This window comes from Polypterus senegalus, chromosome 11 (genome assembly GCF_016835505.1).
Source record: "Polypterus senegalus isolate Bchr_013 chromosome 11, ASM1683550v1, whole genome shotgun sequence".
NCBI lineage: Eukaryota > Metazoa > Chordata > Cladistia > Polypteriformes > Polypteridae > Polypterus > Polypterus senegalus.
Window position 1 is genome coordinate 127428091 of NC_053164.1, and position 27107 is coordinate 127455197.

The 27107-nt window shown below is 36.4% G+C and overlaps 1 protein-coding gene across 2 annotated transcripts in view; it reads left to right on the plus strand.

Moving 5' to 3' along the window:
• The first annotated feature begins 4312 nt into the window (after positions 1 to 4312).
• Positions 4313 to 27107, plus strand: part of ccar2 (cell cycle and apoptosis regulator 2) — a 58194-nt gene continuing 35399 nt past the window's right edge. The window contains exons 1-11 of one of the 2 annotated variants that reach the window (XM_039769623.1): positions 4313 to 4392; positions 5350 to 5445; positions 7421 to 7506; positions 13717 to 13826; positions 19264 to 19378; positions 19541 to 19688; positions 22507 to 22630; positions 22799 to 22933; positions 23981 to 24197; positions 26023 to 26136; positions 26362 to 26525. In XM_039769623.1, the coding sequence (XP_039625557.1) occupies positions 5415 to 5445; positions 7421 to 7506; positions 13717 to 13826; positions 19264 to 19378; positions 19541 to 19688; positions 22507 to 22630; positions 22799 to 22933; positions 23981 to 24197; positions 26023 to 26136; positions 26362 to 26525 (1244 nt within the window). In that variant the 5' untranslated portion in view covers positions 4313 to 4392; positions 5350 to 5414. Of the gene's footprint in view, positions 4412 to 5349; positions 5446 to 7420; positions 7507 to 13716; positions 13827 to 19263; positions 19379 to 19540; positions 19689 to 22506; positions 22631 to 22798; positions 22934 to 23980; positions 24198 to 26022; positions 26137 to 26361; positions 26526 to 27107 lie in introns of both variants that reach the window. The other variant, XM_039769624.1, reaches the window with a different exon arrangement.

The following is a 27107-nucleotide window of genomic DNA, read 5'->3' on the forward strand; positions in this document are numbered from 1 at the left end:
TAAAAATAAAAATGAATATTTGTAGTAACACTGTGGTGTGCTGGCGCCCTGCCTGGGGTTTGTTTCCTGCCTTGCGCCCTGTGTTGGCTGGGATTGGCTCCAACACACCACCGTGACCCTGTAGTTAGGATATAGCAGGTTGGATGATGGATGGATGGATTTGTAGTAACAAAGTTTTATATATTGCAAATGAAAGAATACTATTTCAAAGCTTACCACAATAGGCAATTTATGGTTTAAATATAACAATGCTTCAATATATTACAATTTTGTAATATATTATTCCAGCAATCAATTACACATTCCAGCACCTATATCACTGTCCTTAGTCCTTGTTTCATCTAGTCCATGTTATACTTTTTATTAAGAGACAGTAACAAAATGTTAGTCAAAGAGTTTTAAAATCATTCTACCTAACTTTAGGTGCTAAGAACTCCTCCCTTCAATCCTCTGTACTATCAGCTTGTCCTGTCCTGTCAAATTATACTACCATTGCACAATCAAATATGTCTGTTGGCTTGTGTTATTCCATCTAAAATGTCAAGTAAATTCTTATTTCTGTTAGGAAAAAAATAACAACAGGTTATTAGACTCTGAGAAGCCTGAATAACAGAGGTAAATTTCTCAGTGAGTATGTGACCATGTAAACCCTTAACCGAGTTACTGTTAATGAGTTTGTAGTCTTCGCATGTCCATTGAACTCTGTCAGCCTGCACATGTATTTGCATTGCACACACTTTCAGTAGCCATGGGTAGAAGCCTGCATAAAATAGATTTCTAGAGGCAAAATGTTTGGGTGATTGCATTATTCCTTCTCCAGGCTGAAAGGATCTATCTCAACATTTCAGAAATCACTTAATTTATGTTGATGAGCTGAACGTACTAAACTCATACAGCACACATACTGGGTCCTTCATAGGGCAAAGTTGCACAGCCAAACAAAAAATAATGTTCTGCATGCAAGCCACCAACAGAGTTGGTACAAATAAAGCATCAATTTGACTAAATGCATTTATAAAACACAAGAAATTATCAAGGGAATAATACTTATGTCTGATTTCACAGTGGCCAATGAAGAGATTTAACTCAGCGGTACTCAACCTTTAAGCATTTATGACCTGAGTTTTCATAATAGCTTTAATCGCGCGCCCCCAACATTTTTTTTCAAATGTAGATGCATATTTTATTATACCTACTTAACTTTTATTGACATTTATTTAACTCTATATTTATTGTTCTAGTATCAGAATGTAGTTTAAGTTAATTTGTTTTGGTTTCAACAGATTTTTTTTCATATTTTTGATTCTTGTTTTCTTTTTTTCACATCTTCGCACCCCCCTTTTTGTTACTTTGCGCCACCCTGGGGGTGGAGGGGGGCGCCCCACAGCTTGAGAGCCACTGATTTAACTCTTTTTTGCATAGTTAATGTTGTTGGAGTGTTTTAACAAAGTTGAACTCCAGAGGATTACTTGCCCACATAAACATGGATCTTTCAGAAATCAGGTTTCTTCCTTAACCAGGTTATTCAGCCTAACCTTGATATGTACTGTATGTGCATGTAATGATACACTTATTATTTTATCAGGAAATGCTGTCAAGTAAAAATTAATGAAAGGCTTACTTACAAGTAATCCATAAATATTTAATGCTGAATAGCATATCTTGATAGTATAAAATGCCTTATCAAGACATGCTGCCAAAGTAGCTGCCCCCATTGTCATTTGTACTTGTGCTTGCTCTACTCTTTAATTGACTGTATTAAATAAACTCTACTCTTTAATTGACTGTATTAAATAAACTGTGTAAATACCATAGAGATGTGAATTAAAAATAATAAATGCAACTTAAATATTATATTGCTGCACAAATCTAAGTATAAAAAAAGGCTAATTAGAATGAAAACCTGTAGGAACAGTGATACCCCAGAACAGAATTTGAGAATCCCTGCTAACACATACACATATCCATCAAATAAGCAAGCAACAATGCAATCTACTGAATAACACATACTAGATAACCATAATTGTGGAAGCAGAATATACAAACGTTCAAAGCACACAACTTAGGTGAAAACAAGGAGTAATAATAAAAGCACTAAATTCCAAGGAATGGCAGAAGTTTAGGTCTACAAACTTACTGGCATTTCCCTAAACACAAAGAAACATCATGTTATTGTGATGTGACCATGTGCAGTAATCATTAGGGGAAATCTATAAATCTGCAGGCTGGAGCTTCCCCCTTTAGCGACAAGTAGATGGAGTTGACTCCAATGGGCGCCAGTAGAATATAGCTGCGGATGTCCAGAGCTTTACCCAGACAGAACACCTCTCTCTCCTCTCTGTGCAGCATCAGGAAAAGTATGCTGTGGACATTAATCACATGGCTGTTTTGTGGAAAACAACATACACTTCAACAACTGCTTTGGTATTTGGTATACAATCAGGTGCAAAAAGATGGCAATTATGTCCTCTTTTCTGGCGTGGACAAACATTCAGCATTTTCAGCCACTTACTCAAACTAATGAGTATCTATTCATAATTTTCACTTTAAATCTTCTAAATATTCCCAAGACACAAAAATCTACTGTGTATACCGCACTGCAGGGCTGTTTTAATCATAATAGGCTCCCAGCAAAGTATACTGCGCTGGGGCCGCTGTTTTAATAGCAAAATAGAAACATACATAGGCCTCAGAAACGTGGGCCACTCTGCTCCTGGGCCCCGAGCCAGTGCCCATTGTGTGCATACATTAAGATGGCCCTGAGATCACATTCTGATAATATATACCCTTAGACAAATTTCACAGCATCAGATAAGTAGAGTATGGATAAATAATTCCTACAAAAAACAATAAAGAAATACACAAATAAATCAGAACATGAACAGATTTTGTGACTCATTTATTTACATACGCACACACTTCATGCGCCTTTTCTTTACATTTCACATTTTTTGCATTTTTATCTATTTAGTTTTGCCCTAAATAATCTTCCATACTATGGAAGCACACAAAAATCAATGTTCTTCCACAGCGCAAAAAAAAGCGCATGACATATATTGTGAATATTATCTTTGAACCTTTATTAGTTTTAAAAACAGTAATAACTTTGCTCTGTTATGTTGTGGGTGATGCAGTTTAAGTTCACAATAGCATTGCATATTCCTGGGTTTAGTTTACCGTTTCCTCACGATCCTTTTAGACCAGGGGTTCTCAAATTTTTTCAGATCAGGGACTTCTTGAAAGTGAGAAAAACATTAAGGACCCCTTTGGGAAACACTACACAAGTCATGGATTATCACAAAATACATAGTGCTAATGAAAGTGAATCACCTTTCCAGATTATTTAGTTTCAGAACTGCACTATGCCACATTTTTGCGTTTATTTCCAATAATCGTGTACCTTACAGTGACAGATTGGTACACTTTTCTCTGATTGCATATTTTCTCAATTCTTTGAGTGATGGATGGGCAGACTTTGAGATCATCTTCCGCATGCAAACGTGTCCTGTACTTTGTCTTGATAGCAGTCACTACTGAGAATGAAGACTCACAAAGCCAAATTCTATATAACTGTCATCATATTTTATAGATGAAGCTGGCATATGTTTTCACTTGACGATGTAGACACTTATTGACCCAAGAATCTATCCGTTATTTGATTTGTTCCCATAGCTAATTAGCTTCAGAGTGACTGGGCAAAACACAGTCATAAGGGACTCAAGCTTATGTGATTGACAGCGGTATGTACAAAATGAGTGATGCGAGGCTTCCGAGTGATATTTATTGGCTCAGAACATTATGGTAAGGACTAGCACAAACTTAAGCTTTATTGGTGCAACGGCTCGCAGCATCCCACTTAAAATGGAACAGTCTTCTAGTATGGCATTCCCCTTTAAAAGCTGACATGTCAGGCAGAGCGGCATAGGGCGACAGCTAGTCGAGTTTTGATTGTCTGTCGGAAAACGGAGCTTGTGGTATTTGTTGATGCTTGTTCTCTGTAAAGTTTAAACTTTGTTTAACTCTTTTTTGGTTTGTTTAATAGGGACATTAGTCCTTCAATGTAATCGAATGTCTTGTTGTGATTGTTTAAAATATGTGAAATGAAGCATAAAGGAGAAGAAAATAACAAGATCGTTGGTACGTTATATTTAATCAATTTGTAGTAGGGTGTTGTACAAATTATTTTGCGGACCCCCTTGCGACGTATCACGGACAGTTCGGGTAATACTGGTTTACACAATCCCTTGTAACGTTCTGTGTGACCTCCAACCACTAGATGGCCCCCTGGCAAATTGTACTGGTAATTGGATCTCTTTTATCGAGGAAAGATCCGGAAATGCAAGCGACACTACGGGGTGAAAAAAGGAGTTAGAGTGAAACATCAGTGCACAGGTACGAAATCAGGGATTTAGTAAGTATGTTTATTATATGATTAGAAACAACCGTACGGTTGTTGTAATCAATCACACCAAAGCATCGTCTTTGGGAATAGTAGGTGATTACTGCTTTTTTATGCAAGCAGCCAGTTAGCCTTTAGAGATGTGGGAGTGGACGTTTATTTAAATAATATCACAACACGGCGAGTGATCACCTTTCTTAAGCCATTCTCGACTATGAGAGAAAATGCCGCAGCTTTATTTTGAAATACTCACTACTAATAGTCCAGAGAACAAAATACGCCTGTGTTATTTCTTTGAAGCAAGGGAGACACCTTAATGCTCATTTTGTTGATTGAAAAATTTAAATGACCATGAATGATCAGATTTCGTGTATATTATAGAATTATATATCAGTGCAGAAAGTAGGATCGAGTAAAAAGTCTTCATTGTTATATGATTAGATCCAATCACATAAAGGGGGATAGTGAAGGGGATTGATCTTTCGCTAAATGTATCTTGAACCCAGGTAATAGAGCAACTAGTAGATACAGGATTTTTTGACACAGCGCTTGACATTTTTTAATGTATTTGCACACCGACCCAACATATGCATTTTATATACGTTATATTGCATATACATTAGGCCAGCACCTACTAATTAAAAAAAAATTAAAAGTTTGTTCTCCCCTAATTATGACTGACAGCCTTCTCTCACTGTAGTACAAGCCACGGTGACAGAATATTCTTTGTCTGTTCGTCGACTTTTGGTATTTGTCTTGTTATTTGCCTAAGTGCTGTCACTGTGTTTGCATTATGTACTTCTGTTTGGAAACTATAGAACTAAATTTTAATTATACAAGCAACCAGAATGAGTGATTATTTATAATTAATAGGTATAGGGTAAGGAATATGGTACTTAAGTGTGTGTAGCCCATTTACTCTAATGATAGTGTATTTTTTTTCCTTGCAGTATTTTAAATACCAGTATATGCATTAAAACAGTTTTTAATCATAAAGGCAGAAGTGTGGGAAAAGATGAATTCATTACGATCCAATCACAAGAGCGGTAAGTCCGGTGATGATTTGTTTTCATGAATATGTCTTCCTTTTACAGCAATTCTTAAAATATTTGAGGCAGATGTAACATGTCCAGTTAGAGAGAAAAGACACATGCAGACAGTGGAAGCCTGTTTTTAACTTGTCTCTGTGGGGTTTTTTTTTTGGGGGGGGGGTTCCTGAGGAAGAACAGCAGGAGACAGTAGTCAATATTTGTACTTTTAATGAAAGTGAAATGTGTTTCATAGCACCCTCTTAGGGTAAATAATACAGTGGTGTGGAAAACTATTTGCCCCCTTCCTGATTTCTTATTCTTTTGCATGTTTGTCACACAAAATGTTTCTTATCATCAAACCATTAGTCAAATATAACACAAGTAAACACAAAATGCAGTTTTTAAATGATGGTTTTTATTATTTAGGGAGAAAAAATCCAAACCTACATGGCCCTGTGTGAAAAAGTAATTGCCCCCTGAACCTAATAACTGGTTGGGCCACCCTTAGCAGCAATAACTGCAATCAAGCGTTTGCGATAACTTGCAATGAGTCTTTAACAGTGCTCTGGAGGAATTTTGGCCCACTCATCTTTGCAGAATTGTTGTAATTCAGCTTTATTTGAGGGTTTTCTAGCATGAACCGCCTTTTTAAGGTCATGCCATAGCATCTCGATTGGATTCAGGTCAGGACTTTGACTAGGCCACTCCAAAGTCTTCATTTTGTTTTTCTTTAGCCATTCAGAGGTGGATTTGCTGGTGTGTTTTGGGTCATTGTCCTGTTGCAGCACCCAAGATCGCTTCAGCTTGAGTTGACGAACAGATGGCCGGACATTCTCCTTCAGGATTTTTTGGTAGACAGTAGAATTCATGGTTCCATCTATCACAACAAGCCTTCCAGGTCCTGAAGCAGCAAAACAACCCCTGACCATCACACTACCACCACCATATTTTACTGTTGGTATGATGTTGTTTTTCTGAAATGCTGTGTTCCTTTTAGGCCAGATGTAACGGGACATTTGCCTTCCAAAAAGTTCAACTTTTGTCTCATCAGTCCACAAGGTATTTTCCCAAAAGTCTTGGCAATCATTGAGATGTTTCTTAGCAAAATTGAGACGAGCCCTAATGTTCTTTTTGCTTCACAGTGGTTTGTGTCTTGGAAATCTGCCATGCAGGCCGTTTTTGCCCAGTCTCTTTCTTATGGTGGAGTCGTGAACACTGACCTTAATTGAGGCAAGTGAGGCCTGCAGTTCTTTAGACGTTGTCCTGGGGTCTTTTGTGACCTCTTGGATGAGTCGTCTCTGCGCTCTTGGGGTAATTTTGGTCGGCCGGCCACTCCTGGGAAGGTTCACCACTGTTCCATGTTTTTGCCATTTGTAGATAATGGCTCTCACTGTGGTTCGCTGGAGTCCCAAAGCTTTAGAAATGGCTTTATAACCTTTACCAGACTGATAGATCTCAATTACTTCTGTTCTCATTTGTTCCTAAATTTCTTTGGATCTTGGCATGTCTAGCTTTTGAGGTGCTTTTGGTCTACTTCTCTGTGTCAGGCAGCTCCTATTTAAGTGATTTCTTGATTGAAACAGGTGTGGCAGTAATCAGGCCTGGGGGTGGCTACGGAAATTGAACTCAGGTGTGATACACCACACAGTTAGTTTTTTAACAAGGGGGCAATTCCTTTTTCACACAGGGCCATGTAGGTTTGGATTTTTTTTCTCCCTAAATAATAAAAACCATCATTTAAAAACTGCATTTTGTGTTTACTTGTGTTATATTTGACTAATGGTTAAATGTGTTTGATGATCAGAAACATTTTGTGTAACAATCATGCAAAAGAATAAGAAATCAGGAAGGGGGCAAATAGTTTTTCACACCACTGTATATGACACCTTTTATTTTTCTTATATTCCTATTACGACCAGATTGTCTCCTTTTGGGTTTAGTCGTAGCATTGTGGCATTATATGATAAAGTGAGTATTGTTTTTATTGTAGGTACTCCATCACTCCTTGGCCCAAATCCCATGTATATGAAAAATTCTTCAGGAATGGATCTGTCACAGGCAACCCCTCTTCTGCAGGTGTGTTGAAATACAGTTGTGCTCAATATATATTCTGTTTGAATGCTACATTACTGCTGAATTTGGGGAATAAATCCCATCTTTAGTAATTGCCTGCATGAAGTTTACATGTTCTGCCCATGTCTGTGTGTAGGTACTCCAGTTTTGATTCCATGTCCCCAGAGTAGTTTAATAGATGATTCCAAATTGGCCCTTGTTTGAGCGTGAGCTAAAGTGTGTGTGTTTGTTTCCTACAATGGACAGTTTACTAAACTGTTCCTGAGCTGATTCAGTAGAAAGTTTTGTTTTTCTTAGAACTTTTTTTTTTTTAATTTATGAAGTGACATTGCTTAATTATGTCTAATATTTCAGACTTTTGTAATGCTTTCTCCTAGTTACAGATTTTCTCTGCACTTTTTACCATTTATAATTTTCAGAAATGCCCTTCTGTATACAGTACATCAATATTTGACTGTTTCATTTACCTCGTAAAATGCATGCAATTAAAAAAAGCAGGCATATGACTACATTTTGAGTAAGACAGCTTACGATTCACAATTACACACAGGAAAAGTAAATCTCATGATTCATTGAAAGTGTTAAGGGAGACATTTTTAGTAGAATTAAGCAGCTCTTATAGGGATGGGCCATTCCATGTCAAATCAACTAATGGTACACGAGTTTTGGACTCAAAAAAGTTTGTAAAAATTACCAGGTGTATCCATATTAGCCAGGAGAAACCTTATGATTTTTTTTGATGTAAGGTCAATACTTTCCAAGATACAGCTAATTTACCTGGGGGTGTCAATTTTATTCAGCCTCATTTTTTTCATCAAATTCCAGTCCATAGCTTAAGAGCTCAGATTTTGCATGCTGGTACATTAATTGGTATAGTATATGACAAAATTAAAATATTTGGTCCAGATGACCCTGCATGATCAAAGCTATGCTATGTTTAGGCCTCAGAAACACATATTTCCAACTAACACAGACCTTTCCTTATTCAGATAACTATGTAAGCTTTCTGAAAAAACAATAAACTGAAAAGTAACTGTATGAGAGTTTGAACAGCAGACCTCTTAAATCCAAAAAAATATTTTGGATGTAATTTTCAGAGCACCCTAATGGCATGTGGGAATGTGCAGATAATTATTTAAATATATTTCATTTATTCTGCATTGTCCCTTCTTTTTCAAAACACAAACCTTACTTTTCTAATACAAATCTTTCATTGGCTGAATGTGCCATGTGTCAATAATGGTAATCACTGAGTTTCAATCAGTAAGTTTTCAAAAATGTCAAACTTTTTTTTTGTATCAAATGACAGTGTTGTATCTCATGTTGCTGAGCAGAGAATGCAATTCTCCATGGCCAAAAGAGTACAGTACCTGGTTCTCGAGAATCCAAATGTTACATCCCTACAGAAGATAGCAACCTCAAAGTCAGCTGGGTGTCTGGCGAAGACAGTCAATTGACTGTCCGAATATTCACCACTGAAGCAGCACCTGAGATCCTGCCCTCTCACGATCACACTCCTGATGGATCACATTAGATCAGTGTCCTATTGTTGGCTATGTTGGGTGCATGCATGATGACAAATGTTGGATTGATGTGATTCATGAAAAAGTGAAGCAGAATCAGACAATATGATATGTTTCATGCATCCAAATTGTCCTGTATAGTCTTTCCATTGGCCACCTAGAGATGATATTTGTTGGGTGTCATTACAGTGTGTCATTGCACTGCTTAGTGCAACTACAATGGTCAGTGGGAGGCAGTACCATTGTGGTCTCGGAGACAAGGATGCCCTACACTCTGCACTTCGATTGAAAAATAAATGAAATGGGTCACATTCTTGCTGCTGCAATACCAAGATGTTAACATTTCATTTTAACTAGTGTATTTAACGATAAATCAAGCAGCTGGTGTTCATGTGTTGTGCTTAATGTGCCTTTAGTGATTTATTTTTTCTATTAATTTTGTGCTGAAGTTAATGATGAAGAGCTTGATGATTATCATTACTGGCAAATGTTGAATGTAACCCACATTTAGAATGGAAATAAAAATGAAAGATTAACATAAAAGTAAGACTGCTTTTTGAGAAAGAAGGGACCATGTAAGGAAGGATACAGGTAATACAGGATACAGATAATTATAAAAATGTCCGAACATTCCTACAGTACATTAAGCTGCTCCGAAAATTAGTCCCAAAATGATTTTTTCACTTTTGAGAGGTCTGCTGGTCAAACCCTGATGCAGTTTCTTGTTTGTTTATAACCTTTTGAAAAGCTCTTTGTAGATTTCTAAACATGGAAAATAATTCAGCAAGCAGTATCAGAAGTAGTATGCTTTCTGAAAGTCTACAAATGGCAAAGCCAAAGACACAAAATATTTTTTTTCCCAATTTTAAAGGTCTGCTCTTACCAAGTGGTGTCATCTGGATTAAAACATTTTGAGTTTGTTAGTACAGGGTGACACAGAAAAACGGAAACTTTTGAAATGTGTAGTGGCAGCCATGTACAGTTAACAGGGACCTTGAGCTGTAAACAATCTCGTCATTTAGTAAATTAGTAATCAATTGAAGGCAATCAATGGCCTCTGTGCGAGAATTGTTCGGTAACAGTGTCAAGATTCAGTGACATTCCCTGACCCTCAAGATCACCAGATTTGTCCGTTTGTGATTTTTTTCTTGTGGGGCTACCTTAAGAGTCGGGTCTATACGACTCGGCCAAGGACACTGAATGAATTGAAACAAAGAATTCAAGATGAAATTCGTGGTATCCCAGCAGAGATGTTGCAGCGATCAATGGGAAACCTCAACAGCAGATTGGAAGAATGCATACGTACAGGAGGACGCCATCTACAAGACGTAATTTTCAGACATTGATAATCTGGATTACTGTCTCTTAAAAGGCAAGTTGTAGTAGTTCAATTGCTGTCAATAAAATTTTTTTGTTGGATTTCTTCTGTTTTTATTGGGTTTTTCAAAAGTTCCCGTTTTTCTGTGTCACCCTGTATTATACTATTATACAAAATATGAGGCTGCTAGGTAGTTTAGTTCTTGAGATATGGTCTTGTGAAATTGATGAAAATATAAAGTGGTGTCCAATTTGACACCCATCTCCCCTCACAAAATTGGCTACATCTTGAAAAGTATCGATCTTGCATCAAAATAGTTTTACAGGATGTCTCCTGGATAACATGGGTCCACCTGGTATTTTTTTCCCCCAGAATTTTTTAGAAAAACAGTTTATTTGACATGAAATGACCCAAATATATTTCTCAAAATTGTTACGGGAAAATATGTGATTTATAAAGCAGGGCAAACATTGTGTAGTATTCTTTTTATTTATGTATCTCATATAGCTTTGTATGAAATGTTTTTGATTGGGTAAACTCTTCAGCGTTTAAGGAAATATTTCTAAGAGTCATGCTTTCATTATTTCAAAACTTTATTTCAAGCTCAACTCTTATTAAATCACAGAGAGTGAGTATATCTGCTTAAAAGGTTGATCATTTTTTGCTTTTTTGCAATTTTTGGGCTGCTAACAATTGCTGGCATGGGTATGCCTATAGAGACACCATGTTGAGGTCATGGTCATTGATTAGTTTTATCCCTTGTCATGCAGACTTCAAGACTGTTTTTGATGCATTATTGTTATGGGCATATAGGCACTATCTTTAACCACTTTCTATAATTTTTGAGTTGGTTTTGTTTCAAGGAATACTTAGTCATTTTTTAAAATTTTATAATTTTTTTTTTTAATTACATTTTTAAAAACAATTGTATTTCAAAGTGCTTTAGACTGTACATGAATTGTAAGCACAAGTCGTGGTTTGAGCTGAAAGTGTTTAACATGATTTGGATATTTCACCTTACACTGTGAAAATATATAGGTCACCATATTTAAAGCTGGATGAAGTGATCATTTACATCTTCTGCGTGGACAAATATTGTTTTGCATTCTTTATGTTTGATGTAAACGCAGTACAGTCAATACCTCTTTCAGCATTCTTGCTTGTAGTGGATATGAATTTAGAAGTAGGATGTGTGTGTGGTTTTTGAGTACAACAAGATTTTAAGCAAGATAGATCCACAGGTATAAAGAAGGTAAAATCCCAGGGGAAGAAGAAGAATAATTCTTTGCATTTATATAGCACTTTTCTCACTACTCAAAGCTCTCAGCAATTGCAGGTTAAGGGCCTTGCTCAAGGGTCTAACAGAGCAGGGTCCCTTTTAGCATTTATGGAATTTGAACCGGCAACCTTCCGCTTGCCAGTGCAAATCCTTTCTGCTCTCATCATCATATACAGAGGAAGAAGATGGCAAAGAAGAAGTGGAATAATCAGAGAGATGCAGAAAGTAGATGAGTACAAGGAGATAAGGCGCAAGGTGAAGCGAGAGGTGGCGAAGGCTAAAGAAAAGGCTTATGATGAGTTGTTTGAAAGTTTGGACACTAAGGAGGGAGAAAAGGACCTGTACCGATTGGCTAGACAGGGGGACCGAGCTGGGAAAGATGTGCAGCAGGTTAGGGTGATAAAGGATAAAGATGGAAACGTACTCACAAGTGAGGAGGGTGTGTTGAGCAGAAGGAAAGAGTACTTTGAGAGACTGATGAATGATGAGAATGAGAGAGAGAAGAGGTTGGATGATGTGGAGATAGTGAATCAGTAAGTGCAGTGGATAAGCAAGGATGAAGTAAGGACAGCTATTAAGTGGATGAAAAATGGAAAGGCCGTTGGTCCAGATGACATACCTGTTGAAGCATAGAGGTGTTTAGGAGAGATGGCAGTGGAGTTTTTAACTAGATTGTTTAATGGTATCTTGGAAAGTGAGAGGATGCCTGAGGAGTGGAGAAGAAGTGTACTGGTGCTGATATTTAAGAATAAGGGGGATGTGCAGGACTGTAGTAACTACAGGGGGATAAAATTGATGAGCTACAGCATGAAGTTATAGGAAAGAGTAGTGGAAGCTAGGTTAAGAAGTGAGGTGATGATTATTGAGCAGCAGTATGGTTTCATGCCAAGAAAGAACACCACAAATGCGATGTTTGATGTGAGGATGTTGATGGAGAAGTATAGAGAAGATCAGAAGAAGTTGCATTGCGTCTTTGTGGACCTGGAGAAAGCATATGAAAGGGTGACTCGAGAGCAGCTGTGGTATTATATGAGGAAGTCGGGAGTGGCAGAGAAGTAAGAGTTGTACAGGATATGTACAAGGGAAGTGTGACAGTGGGAAGGTCTGCGGTAGGCGTGACGGATACATTCAATTTGGAGGTGGGATTACATCAGGGATCGGCTCTGAGCCTTTTCTTATTTGCAATGGTGAGGTACAGGTTGGCAGACGAGATTAGACAGGAGTCCCCATGGACTATGATGTTTGCTGATGACATTGATCTGTAGCAAGAGTAGGGAGCAGGTTGAGGAGACCCTGGAGAGGTGGATATATGCTCTAGAGAGGAGAGAAATGAAGGTCAGTGGGAACAAGACAGAATCCATGTGTGTAAATGAGAGGGAGGTCAGTGGAATGGTGAGGATACAAAGAATAGAGTTGGCGAAAGGTGGATGAGTTTAAATGCTTGGGATTAACAGTACAGAGTAATGGGGATTATGGAAGAGAGGTGAAAAAGAGAGTGCAGACAGGGTGGAATGGGTGGAGAAGAGTGTCAGGAGTAATTTGTGACAGACAGATATCAGCAAGAGTGAAAGGTAAGGTCTGCGGGACGGTAGTGAGACCAGCTATGTTATATGGGTTGGAGACGGTGGCATTGACCAGAAAGTAGGAGAGAGCTGGAGGTAGCAGAGTTAAAGATGCTAAGATTTGCATTGGGTGTGAAGAGGATGGATAGGATTAGAAATGAGTGCATAAGAGGGTCAGCTCAGGTTGGACGGTTGGGAGAAAAAGTCAGAGAGGTGAGATTGCGTTGGTTTGGACATGTGCAGAGGAGAGATGCTGAGTATATTGGGAGAAGGATGCTAAGGATAGAGCTGCCAGGTAATAGGAAAAGAGGAAGGCCTAAGCGAAGGTTTATGGATGTGGTGAGAGAGGACATGCAGATGATGGGTGTAACAGAACAAGATGCAGAGGACAGAATGATATGGAAGAAGATGATCCGCTGTGGCAACCTCTAACAGGAGTAGCAGAAAGAAGAAGAAGTAGTTTTCATCATTTTCCTCCTTTATTTATGACAAAAAATACTTTACTTGCATATATCTTTTCTTTTTCTTTAGAATCCTCCATCTTCATCTGTAGGACAGAAGCAACGTGTTTTCACTGGTGTAGTGTCAAAAATGCATGACTGTTATGGCATAGTAGATGAGGACGTATTTTTTCAATTGAGGTGAGTGGATGTTAAGTACTATTCACACTTTTTAAACTTAAGCAGGGTTTTGCTTAATTGAAACATGCTTTACTGTGAAAAATCCTGTGGAGATTCTGCTTAGGGATCAATTTTACTTACACATAGAAATTTCTGTTAATTTCTTACCCTATTTAACTTATTTAATTAATTTAAAGATGAATATTAATGGATGCTTACAATTACATGTTATATATAGGGAGACCTAAATTGCTCTTTATGTTCTTAATATAATTTTATTTTTGTTTGACGTTGTAAGCTGTATTTAAAAGTCCGTGACAGTGTGCAACTGTTTTTGTGAAAGTAAAATGCTCATGCTCATTTTGGGGATGGGGAGTTGATTTCGGGGAGGGGTGCAGGTGGCGTAGGGAAGGTTGTGTAGGTGTGCGCAGTAGAGATTAGTAAAGAATATGATAATGATAATTCTTTGCATCTTTAGTATATTAAGAGTACAACTAAAATGTAGCTACTAAAAGGCAACATCAGAACAAGTGTATTTTTAGGAGTGTTTTTTGCATAACAGCAAAAGGATGCCTCACCACCTCTTTTGTGCTTAGGTCTTGGAATAATAAGTAGACCCCTATTAGAAGATACGAGGTTACGACTTGGATGTAGGGGGACAGGCACACCAAAATATAGGAAGGACCAAGTTTATTTAAAGCTTTATACTGTATATCACTATCTGTGTAAGCACGTGCTGTAAAAAGCCTGGGGTCCTAGAAACTATTGAAATTGTCAGAACAAAAATTGAAATGTAGAAATGTCAGGAAATTGAAAGGAACTTCTTTGGGCATCACTCTCCTAGGAGGTTTCGTGTCGCCGACATGCTTGCATCGTTTGTACATTAGCGGCTAAGCGACTGTCTTTCTTTTGCCATCGTGCTCGCCTGGCTTGTGTATTCATAACGAGAGGAAAAGTGAAAGGGATACCATTTTGCTGATGTGCTGGCCTCGCTTGTGTATCCTCGGAGGTGGAGCCTTTACCCCGACTCCACCTCTCACTTCCGGTCCGGACAGACACACACACTTCCAAGAGTAGACGTTTATATATAAGAATAGTGGTAACCAGTGTAACTAAAATTGATAAGACGTGCTCAGATTTTCTTTTTTTGATTAGGATTCTTCTTGTTGCATTTTGAACTTGGAACATTTTGTTTGCAATTGGAACCAGTTAATTTATTTCTTAGGTAGTCCTGTTTGGAGTGCATTACCGCATCTTGCATTCTTACAAGAGGTGTAACCTGTGCAGTGTACCATAAGTGAAAAAATTGCAGTCCTAGTAATCAGGTTGATGTGCAATTTAAAGTCTATGTCAGATTCTATGATTTCATTGAAATTCTTTACCTCCTTGACTTTAAATGCTATGTGTTACCTCCTTGACTTTAAATGCTATATCAAATGCCCTCATTATTTCTAATTTTCCATCCTCTAAGGTTTCTGTCATTTGTGAATTAGCTTGAGAAAGATGGTACTTGTCCATTCAGAAATACAAGTCATTGGATCGGAGAGGCTAGAGCATCATAGTTATCAGATGCTATAGATAAGCAAAGCCGCATGTCATATGCATAACTGTGGTAGTTCATCTTCTGTCTCAATATAATCTGGCCTAAAGGAAACATGTAGATTGAAATAGGCAACAGGCCCATAATAGATCCTTGTGGTACATCATATACAAAATTTTGGACCACCGAACTACTATTGCCTCACCTAGCAAAGAATTTTCTACCTGTTAAATGAGACTAAAACCAGCTTATTACACAACCAGAGAGATCCACCTATTGTCTATGGTAATTTATAAGAATAATGCAGTCTGTGGTGTCAAATCCTGTGCTCGGGTTTAAGAGAACACAACCAAATATGTGACCTGTGTCCAAATTTACTAGTTTAACCAGTGCAATTTTTCTACTACTATTTAGTCTAAAACCTGACAGAAATTAATCAAGAATACAATCCTTGTTCAAGTAATCATTTAACTGTAGAAACACTGCTTTTTCTAGAAATTTGAGATATAATAAGATAGGATGGTAAGAAGTAGGTCTAAATTTGTCAAATACAGAGGAGTCTAAATTGTTTTTATTGAGCAGGGGTTTAACAACTGCAGTCTTTAGACAATCTGGGAAAAGCCCTGTTATGTAATGATGAGTTAACTATGTCACTATACACTATCATTAAGCACAATGGAAACGTCTCTGAAAAAGAAAGTTGAAACTGGATCAAGGACAGTCAGGTTTTAGTTGAGAAATTATTCTGAAGAGTTCAGGTAGACCTATTTGTGTTAAGGAATTTAATTCACTAAAAAGAACATGCTGGTGTTTACCAGGATTAACTTTGGAGGGATGTATTATAAGGGATATATATTATATTACATGTAATATGTAAACCTCACATGTTTATCTAGAAGTTTCCAAGAGACATTCTGCTGATGGAGCTGGACAAGATGATCAACATTTGAGGAAAAAATCTCTTGGATTTCCAGCATTATAGTTTATAATTTTAGGGAAGTATGACTGCCTCCCAAGGCAAACTGCATTGTTACATTCAGTTATATGTGGTGAGACACAAAAATAACCGGACTGGGCTTTGGGCTTTCCTGCAAAACCTTCTGGAGGTTGGCCGGACGTGAATCATAGAACTATAACCCCTCCTACATGCCCTCTCAAACTGCCGACTGACTATGTATATCCTGTGAATAGCCCAGTCAGCATTTGCACAACAACCGCTACATGAGTTGCCGTTATAATGTCAGGTAAAAAAATCGAACAGTGAATCAACATCAAATTTCTTGTGACTTTTCTCTTTTTCCGTAAAGCAGTTTTTGACTAGCAAAATCATTCCTGTCCTCAATCATCCTCCCTATTCGCCCGATTTAGCTCCCTGTGATTTTTACTTGTTCCTGAAAATCAAAAGTGACCTGAAAGGAACACATTTTTCTTCAATAGCTGAAGTGTAGACAAAAACAGTAAGCCTGTTGAAAAGCCTCAAGCAAGAAGATTTCCATCACTGTTTCAGTTAATGGAAGATACTATGGAGCGGTGTATCGATTGGGAGGGGGAGTATATAGAAGGTGACAATGTTTAGAATGCTGTAATTCATCAATATTTTTTTTGTTGTTTTACCAATCTGGTTATTTTTGTGTCTCACCTCGTATGTGTCTTCAATATTCCAAAGTGGATTGTTAGTTTTCCTCCATTTAAGATCAACTCTGGCATTTTTTCTTGAATTCAAGTCCTCTGATTTAGTGCTGGAGGATTTTTTAACAATTTTCCAGGGGCCACGAAGTCAGCTGCAGACCTGAACTTTGCATTCAGATTTTCCCCCTTACGGGTTACATTGCCAGCTCTATAAAGATGATAACTACATTTGGACTGATTGTTCAGAATATTAGCAAGCCTAGAGGCTGCAAATTCATCAAAATAATGTTTTTTTAATGGTTTGCTTCTCTTTAGATAGATAGATACTGTACTTTATTAATCCCAATTAGTTCTAGTTATCAGTGTTTTTACATCCACTAAAATGCATACATTTTCAGATATACCAATATCCATGACCTGCTTCCCAAGAATTTTTAGTTCTTTTGATATTACTAAATCCAAGATGTGTCTACTTGTTTAGGCTGGCTGACATGCTGGCTAAGATCAAAAGAGTGTAGTAACTTAATACATTCTCTTGCTTTAGAGTCACATTGGTTATCAATATGAAAACTGAAATCGCTTACAATTAGGAACTTGTCATAGTTAATTATTATTATAGATACTGAGTCTCAAAACCCCTTGAGAAAAGATGCATTATATTTTGGAGGTCTAAATACATCAATACGAGGAACTGCAACACTCTTTGAACCCTGGCAAGATTCTCAAAAGACAGGAAAGTACCAAAGCTGGCATTTTTTTTTTTTTTTTTACAGTTTAAATGACTCAAGAAAAAAAAAAATAACTTGCTTCACTGCCTCCTTTTTTACCTTGGAAAACTGAATAAACAAAATTGTAATTCGGAGGTTCTGCTTCAAATAACACTGCCATACAAGTTCTGTTGAGCCATGTTTCACTCCACATAGTAAAGTCTGTATTGCAGTCGCTAAAAAATTGTTCATTTAATAAGGCTTACTGGTGAACATTCTAATATTTAGCAAAGTCACATAAGGTCTCAAAAGAGCACAGCTGTATTGGAATGTTGGGGCATCTTGAAGTGGTAATTAGGTTATGTTTATACTGCTTTGTCAGGAGATTTTTAGTTAAACTGTGGTCCTTTCTTGTATTGCTAATACAGTGCTCAACAATAAATTAACCTTCTACAGAAATATTACATCTTAACACTGGGTTATGGTTAACTGTAGGAGTAAAACTATGTATTCAAGAAAGACAAATTACCTTTGAGATATTGTCAGAGAGGACCCGAGCTGTGAACTAATTTGGATGCAAGCTATCACGTCTAGAAAATAAGTCTTTCCCAGAAGAGATCCTAGTTGTCAATGAAGCTAATGTTTTGTCTCTCTCAGAAGGCTCTCATCCAGGTGTTTAGGGCTAGGAGTCAACTGTAGGCTTCATACAATCTTTCTTACAGGATAAAAAATTGTGGTTGAATGGCCACCTTTTATTATTACAAACTACAAGTTATGCAGTTCAAACACTTAACCTTTCTTTCCAGTAATAGCTAACTGAAAATGAGACAGATATTCCTCAAATTCTAAGTATATTGAAACAGTTTGATTTGTGTAACCTTTTGTTCATGCATTTGTCTCTGTCATTGATATACTCAGTTTTAATTTCTGCATATAACAAATGACCAGGTAAGTTTTTGTTGGTTCCCAGGAGATTTATTATTGGATAATAACAAAATACAGTTAGTACAGTATGTAATTTTATGCTTCAGAAGATTAGTGCTCACTTTAAACTTTACCTAGTGGAGCATCTATTTTGTGTCCAGGGATCGAGCAAAAACATTTCTGAAAGAAGAAAATGAAGGAGCAAAGAGAGAGTGTTTCCTTAATTGAGTTGCTTTTGTTTACTACTTTTATACCTGTTTTTGTTTTATATCCCTGAAAGACAGATAGAGGGTACATTAAGAAAACTCATTTATAAAGATGCAGAATTAGCAAGTTAGAAGCACTTTGGTGCATTTATTTTTATTTTATTTTTTAATTTATTATTATTATTTGTAACTAACACAACACAGAGGAATTTTTTTGAACTACAGTAATAAGTCAAAATAGCCGGACTTTTCATCTAATGAATTATGGTTTTAGTTGGAGTGTTTTGTTTATTACATTGAGGTTCTTAGATAGGTATATATCATGTATTTTTCAATGTGTTTAAAACATTTTTCTTGTGCTGTCATCAGTTGTACCAAACGTTATACTTTATTTTCTCTTGTTTCTCCAAAAGTATTTTCAGCTTACCTCTTTTCAACCCTTTTCTTTTCAGTGTAGTAAAGGGCAGATTACCACAAGTTGGAGAGAAGGTTCTGGTCAAAGCTATTTATTACCCCACTCAGACCTCAAAGTGGAATGCTCAAAAAATTCAAGTCCTTAATAACCAGGTAAGTTCTGTGCTTGTAATCTTTCAGCTGAGGAAGTTAGACATATTCAGTTTTTAACAGTACTGTATATCTCACTTCTTAAAGTCAATCAATAAGTTCTTGTATTCATAACAACAGTACAGTAATTTTTGCCTTACTCTGAAATATTTCTTATTTTTCCAGCCTCTGTTAAAGTCCTTGCCATCCCTTTTGCCCACTATGGGTCAGAGCCAAAAGCAGGGAATTCTGGGTTCCAAGCCTCAACCCTTGTTACTGCAGACATCTTTAATACCACCATTATTACCAAATATTCAGCAGGCTCATCAGAAACGTAAGCTTTAAAGATAAATATTTCATTAGCGACTTTTAAATTTGTAAATTTTACATTTATGTGAAACCATTTTTTTAAGTAATGAACACTATAAATAAGTGTTATCAACTTAAAGGGACTTGAACTTGCTCCAGTACAGTTTCTAGGACACTCTTAAATCCATTACAAAAGCATGTAGGGTATAGAATTTTGATGTGTGAAATCCTTTTTTTCATTTATAGCACAATAGTGTGTCTTTCTTAAAGGATAAGTTTAGTATTTTTAAAGACAAAATTATTTCTTCCCTATCATGATATATATTAATGTGCCACTTGAAATTATGTTTAAAAGTTAAGTGTTTTTTTATTAATTTTAAAAATACCTTCTGTATTATTGCAGTTTACAATAGGGCTTTATGGTACATGGGTACATAGATGATAGAAAAAGCCTTAAAACTTAACATCCACTTTGTAGTGGCAGAGGTTTTGATTTAAGACTTCCACATTTATAAGGCATCCTTGTGGTACTGGAAGGGAACTATAAATAATTATTTTATTAGATTCTTGATATTTTCTCTAGGTAAGGATATGTTTCTTGTTAGTTTGTCTACTTGTAACAGCCATCGTGAGTGGAGCTATGACAAACTGACACCCAGTACCCAAGATCTTTTATTTTGTGTGTTATTTCACACAGCCTATAAAACCAGATGCCTGCCCAGTGGGAGCATAATGAAAAGAGCTCATATATTTTTTGTGCTTTGTGCACATAACATTGCAACGTATTATCAATAAAATCCTCCGATTTTTGAAAAAGCCAAGCCACTGTTTCGGTGGCATGTCGTGCACATACAGTTTAAAAAAAAATAGGCAGGATGTGCGACAGAGCCAACTGTAGTGCCACAAACCAGTTATAACTTTTTTTTTTTTTAATGTATGATGAGTTGTTCTTGATATAAATATGGTAATAAAACATTTGAGCACTGTGTTTTTGAGTGTGCAAATTCACTAACACTGATGCCAAACACTCCATAAAGACATGCCTTTGTGAGGCAGAAATAACAGCCTACTCTGCCTTTGTTATAACTTCTGTACTGAACTTAATAAACTTCAACCTGATTAAACTTACATGAATTGACATTGCTGAGTTGGCCCTATTTTATTAGTGTGTGTTATGAGTGTATCACACTGTGATACATAGCCACCCTGTCCAGGGATAGTTCCTGCCTCGCATACATCCAGTGCTAGCTGAGATAGGCTCCATATGTACTGCGACCCTGCCCTTGATAAGCGGGATGGATGCGTGCAACATCTACTCAGTTCCTGTCACTTGATTGCACGTTACCTGTAATGCTAATAATTTGTGGGACTTTCTTTTTTGGTAAGCTGTTTGATCATACTTGTGATGTATTTCAAATTTTGTGATATTTCTTAATCTGCTGGGTGTTGTGGTCCCCCACAGAGTTTTCAACAAGTTGTTAGAAGTGCATTACATCGAAGATTGGGATGGTAGGTGGCTGAGGAGGAGGGAGTTTTTGGTGTCAGAATGTGAAGTGCCCCAACCATTTCTAGCAGGTACTGAAGGCCCTGAAACAGAAACATGCCCTGGCTACATGCCTGTTCAATATTCTCTCTCACTGAAGCAGATATGTGCTTTTATCAATCCAGTGGCTATATGCAGTATCTTTGTGAAATAAAGGAAAAAGCCTTAATACAGGGAAAGAACATGAGCAATCTTGTGACTATTTTTCAGTTATTATTGTTTAGTTGTGTATGGAACTGAGATAGAAATTCACATCTGGGCATCAACAGTTAATGTCAATACTGGGCGCTGAGCCATGATTTTCCAGGTGAACCTACTACCCAAATGCCCTGAAGGGTGCAGTACTCCGGCAGAGTAAGACAAACTGGATAGTAAAGTCTCTGTTTGCAGTATGCGTGTCTCAAGATGCTGCTTAATACTATAACAGTTTTGGCTTGAAAAATCCATATATTTGGTAAGTTTTAAGGCTTTTTCTGTCACCGTGCACCCTAAAGCCACATTGTAAACAGCAAAATCAAGGTATTTTTGCAATTTATAAAAGACACTTCCCTTTAAAACACAATTTCATGTGGTAAAGTAATATATACCATGATTGTGAAGAAATAACTTCGACTTGAAAAATACCAAATTTATCCTTTAAGCAGGTTTCAGCATGTATTCTATTGACTTGTAATTTATAATAAGGTATCTGAAAAGAATTGTGTTTCTGAATCTATTATTTGATTATTTTACGCCTGCAAATATAGCAAATGTGTGTGATCCAGAATTAATTTTCAGCACACATTTTTTTGCACGCTTTGGTAATTTTAGAAGTTTTGTTTTCTTTCTAAGGGGAACCCACTTTAATGAAGCAAGGAAAAAAGTCTGTAGACTATAAGAATACATATAGTGCATCCGAAAGTGTTCACAGTGCGTCTCTTTTTCCACATTTTATGTTACACCCTTATTCCAAAATGGATTAAATTCATTTTTTCCCTCAGAATTCTACACACAACACCACATAATGACAACATGAAAAAAGTTTACATGAGGTTTTTGCAAATTTATTAAAAATAAAAAAACTGAGAAATCACATAGCTGTTTTATTATAGGAGTCAATTTTTCGCTAGATTTCAAAGTCAATTGATATTTGGCTTTTTGTTTTTTGGCATCTGTGTTGACTTGTAGTACACCAGACCCAGTCTTTGGGCACTTGTAAAATCAGCATCATAGCACACTTATTTCAGTTTTCAGTCTCAAATACTTTTGTTTACCCCTTATACATGGTAACAAAACAAATTTGGTTACTTTGATTTGATAGCTGGACTCCTTCAAACACCCAGCCACCTTCTTCCACATATCCAGCACCCACGATCAAACTTGTTTGATGCAAGGACAGGAAGCAGAAAAAGGCGAGGTGAAGGAGGACGAGAAATGGGTCGGTGGTGAGTTAGTGGAGTATTTTTTGAAATTACAGTTTGGCATTAACTTCATTAGTCTTTTATAAATAACTGTACTCTAAACTTATATTTCTGTTTAGAGATACCATGTTTGTTTTCTATATTTGCACATAAAGCCCCTTTTTTTGTTCTTTTTTGGCCTCTATTCTTTAGGGACGATTCACCGGGTAAGGGAGCAGATATTACTGGTCAAAAAAAGCGGAGATGGCAGGGAGGTCTGGAGCTTAAAATTGCCAACAGGCATGAGCTCCGTTATTCACCTCTTTTTTCTCGTTTTTCAAGAGAAAGGTATGATCTATTTTTGCCTGTGTTTGCTGATTTCATACTCTAAGCCAATTGGTTTCCACTGTGTTTACGGTCTTTGCTAGTTGTTATTATTGAGAGGATTATGTATTGCTTTATTGACCCATGTATATGAATTTTTAGTAGCAACATTTTAATTTATAAAGCTTTATGAATACCAGTGCAAATCCTTTTGGTGTTACCTTAATGTATGATGGTAACATTAAGAAAATAATGATAAATGTGAGATACAGTGGTTAAAGTTGTTTCAGGTTAACCAAATAACCTGAGCTGAATTTATTTTACTTTCAGAAAATTATGTGCGAGAGTTAATTTATAAGATGTTAAGAAATGTTTCATTGTAGCTTTAAATGCTTAACTTTATTTTGTCAGTTTTCTTTTAATCTACTTTTTATCTTTTAATTAATGATAAAGATAGTTGACATGTGTCCAAATAATACAGAATGATAAAGGACACCAGTTACTTACAGTTGTGTACTTATTAGCAAGTAATGGCCTAAATAGCCTAAACAGTAACAAAGAACATACTATTAAGTAGCAAGATAAAAAGAATGAAATATTTCTTTTTTCTTAATTTATGTTTACTGGATGAGGCAAGCATTTATTTAGCATAATGAGTTTGTGACTTATGGAAAAACAAAAGAAGACTTAAAATCTTGGAAATGACAGCTTGCTTAACTAATAGACTCTTAATTTAAAGAAAAACATGTTTAGAATGAAAACCTGCAGCCACTGGAGGGCTCCAGAACTCAAGTTTTGGCACTTGATTTTTTTTTTTACCTGAGAACATTATACACGTTGGCTTCATTGTCTTCTTTATCACTTTACATTTATTGGAGCCTACTGTCACATCTCTGATAACGAGAAAAGCCTTTATTACTTGTTATAGCCTATGTATTATTTTAGGCATTTCAGAAGTAAAATAAGAAACAGTAGTGACCAAAGGATAGAGTTTAAGCACCATTATTTTTTTCTGTAAAACTAGTTATTTGCTCTGTCAATTGAAAACTTCATCTTTAATGTGTGTTGTAGTGACATGTGTGACACTATTGAACTTCTGCGTCGCTACCCCAAAATCACAGTTCCTGACCATTTTTTTGACTTGAGAATATGCTGGGTAGAAACACTTCCCGTGGGGAGACCCTTGACGCTACGTTACCCTAGTCGGTTCCACATTGCTGAGCCCAAGTCTGATAGTTCCCTTGAAGATATAAACGCGTGTGATTCTGAAAATATTTACAATGCAAAGGTGAGTTGACAGCATTACCAACTTTTCCTTTATGTATTAGCAAAGTTGTTAAGTTTTTGTTTTTCTATTGTGGTAGAGAAGAAATCAAACTCCTGTTTGAATTGGTAGTCTAGATTTTGTGTGATAGAAATGTAAGCATGTTGAAATTATTATTCTTATATTTGGAGTTACACTTTATAATTATATACAATTATTCATGTCAATATTAAATATACTCCAGTGTGTCAACAACTTTGCAATGCATTTGCATATGGTGCATTTAATTTTGACATGGTTTTATCATGACATAATTAAAAACATCAACCAAATGTTCAATTGCTTTTCACTATGGCCCACAATTTTCCTGTTTGTTTAAAATGTAATATTTCATTTTAATTCATGTCCATAAGTTGCTTGTCGTAACTATAAGGTAACTTCTTGCAGTTTACCTTAGCTCAGTGCATTGCATTTTGATTCAGAGCCAGGCATTAATCATGTCAAAACTGAATGTATTCGAATAACTAATCAGTGTCAGAAGGTGGGGTAAGGGGCACACATAGTTGGGGTATATACGAGAGGGGGATGCAGAAATTCCTAGAATTTGGTCAGCAATACAGGAGTAAGATGAAAGTTATCAACTATGCTGCTAGGTATTGTTTTCCTACTGTGTTTATTTATTTATTTATTTTTTTTTCATTTATTGTTTTCCAAGTGGCTTTGTGCTAAGTTGATCAAAATGTGTGTTTCTGATATTTATTCAACAATCAAGTAGGTGACAACTGTGATTTTTTTTCTATAACCCAAAAAAAGCAAATTGGGTCATATCAAGACAAACATTATCTTGTTTATTTAACATTAACAAACTTTTTAATAAATAGTTTCAGAGTGTACAGACTGTCAATCAGAAATTCATTAAATTGCTGAAGCGTTTGAGAGAAAATGTTAAGAAAAAAATGTCTGGAGCATGTGCACTTACAAAGCTGCATTTTGCAACAGACAGCACACCTGTACACAACCACCTTATCGTTCAAAGAGTTTTTGACCACAGACAATGTGGTTGTAGCTTTGCACTCCAAATTCACCGGATCTTACTCCCTGAAACTGTGTCCGTTCCCAAAATTAAAAATTGAGATGAAAAGGCAGGCTGTTTGGTACCAAGTTAGAATTCCAGGAAACAATCACAGCAGGCTCCAGACACAGTAACAGAAGGTAAGCACTGCAATTGTTATCCAGGAATGGAAGAAGCACTGGGACAAGTGGTGTATTTTGATGGTGACTAAAATGGAATTGTAAGTTGTATACTGTAATAAATTTCTAAACCCTACTTGCACTGCATAACCTTTATAACATTACAGAGAGTGCATGGTAAAATTGCTATTTCTATAGCTAAGTACTACAGTTGAAAACAGTGCCTTCCTGAGCAAATTCTTAAAATAAGCTGATTGTTAGATTGTACACTCACAGGCGTATTACTTTCAGAATGTACTGACATTCCGTTACTTCATACATGTTAAAGTGTTAATCTCAGAAAACATAATTTAAACTATGGAAATATAAGGAAAACAATATTATACTAACACTTTACTGTGACTGTTGGAGCCATGAAAAGGAGCTGGGCATGTGTTGTTATAATATGGATTATTTTGATGTTGAGTGGGGTTTTTTTGCTGCATGACAGGGAATAATGTTAGCTTATTAAAGTATTTTCTTTTTTACTAGCAGCATATATAAAAATGATCTGGGGTGTTGACTTGATTTTGTAAGTGTTTCACAGGTATCTTCAAAAGGGTGAATTTTCCCTATAATCAGTAAACTGTTTTTAATATAAGCATTATCTTTTCTCCAGGTATTACTGTTATCCAACCCTGGGTTAGAAGAGTTGTATAAGAAGTGTTGCTTATCATCTGAAGATCAGAAGGACTCCTCTTGTAAACCTGTTCACCCTAGCTCTCTGATTAAGGTTAATTAATTTGCATGAAAGTTAAACATTTTGTGTGATAGGAGGAGTTAATATTCTTATTAGATATAGATATATAGATTTGAATTATATTGGAATAGTGATGTTTGTTCTGGCAGCCCAATACTACAATACATACAGTATATACTTGTTTATTTATTAGTTATCTATATAATAGGTATTGTGATCAACTATCAAGATTAATAATTTTTGCATTATTATCCATAGTTTTTAGTAGGTATGAAAGAACAGGAAGCACTAATACTTGGGGGACCCTGGATTTCATCTTTGGATGGTCCTGATCCAGATAAAGACCCGTTAGTCTTGATCCAAACAGCTATCCGATGCACCAGAGCACAGGCAGGATTGGACTTGATTACCTGCTCTCAGTGGTGAGTTTGTTAATGTTAATATGTAGTTTTTCCATATTCATCATAATCAGTTTTCTGATCACTGTACAACCCTGTTCAACACTTATCTTTTGAATTTTATGATTCTTTGATTTAATCTAAATTTGTTGTAGGCTGGGTTTGGCTCCAGCAGACCCTCGTGACCCTGTAGTTAGGTTATACCGGGTTGGATAATGGATGGATGGAAATTTGAGACCTTTTGGCACATTTCAGCAGTTTGAAAGGTTAAATGAATAAACTGTCTTTAAACAGCTTGTGTTAGGTGTTATGTATGAGTGTACTCTTGAGAGATACAAGATTCTGTTCACATCTTGGACTATTATTGGTTGCATTAAGAGGGCGAGTACCATGTTTTGTCATAAATGTAGAGCCAGATTCCTGATTCATTCCCACTGTATAATGTACAGTACAAAATCATGAGTAGCTGTGTATATGGTTCTCTGATGTCACCATTTTTTTTCTGCCAGATGTCTGGTTATATTTTGATGTGAGGTTTGCAACACAACTTGCATCCATACATACATAAAACATGCATGGTTATCATCCCACACACCCTGTTTGAAA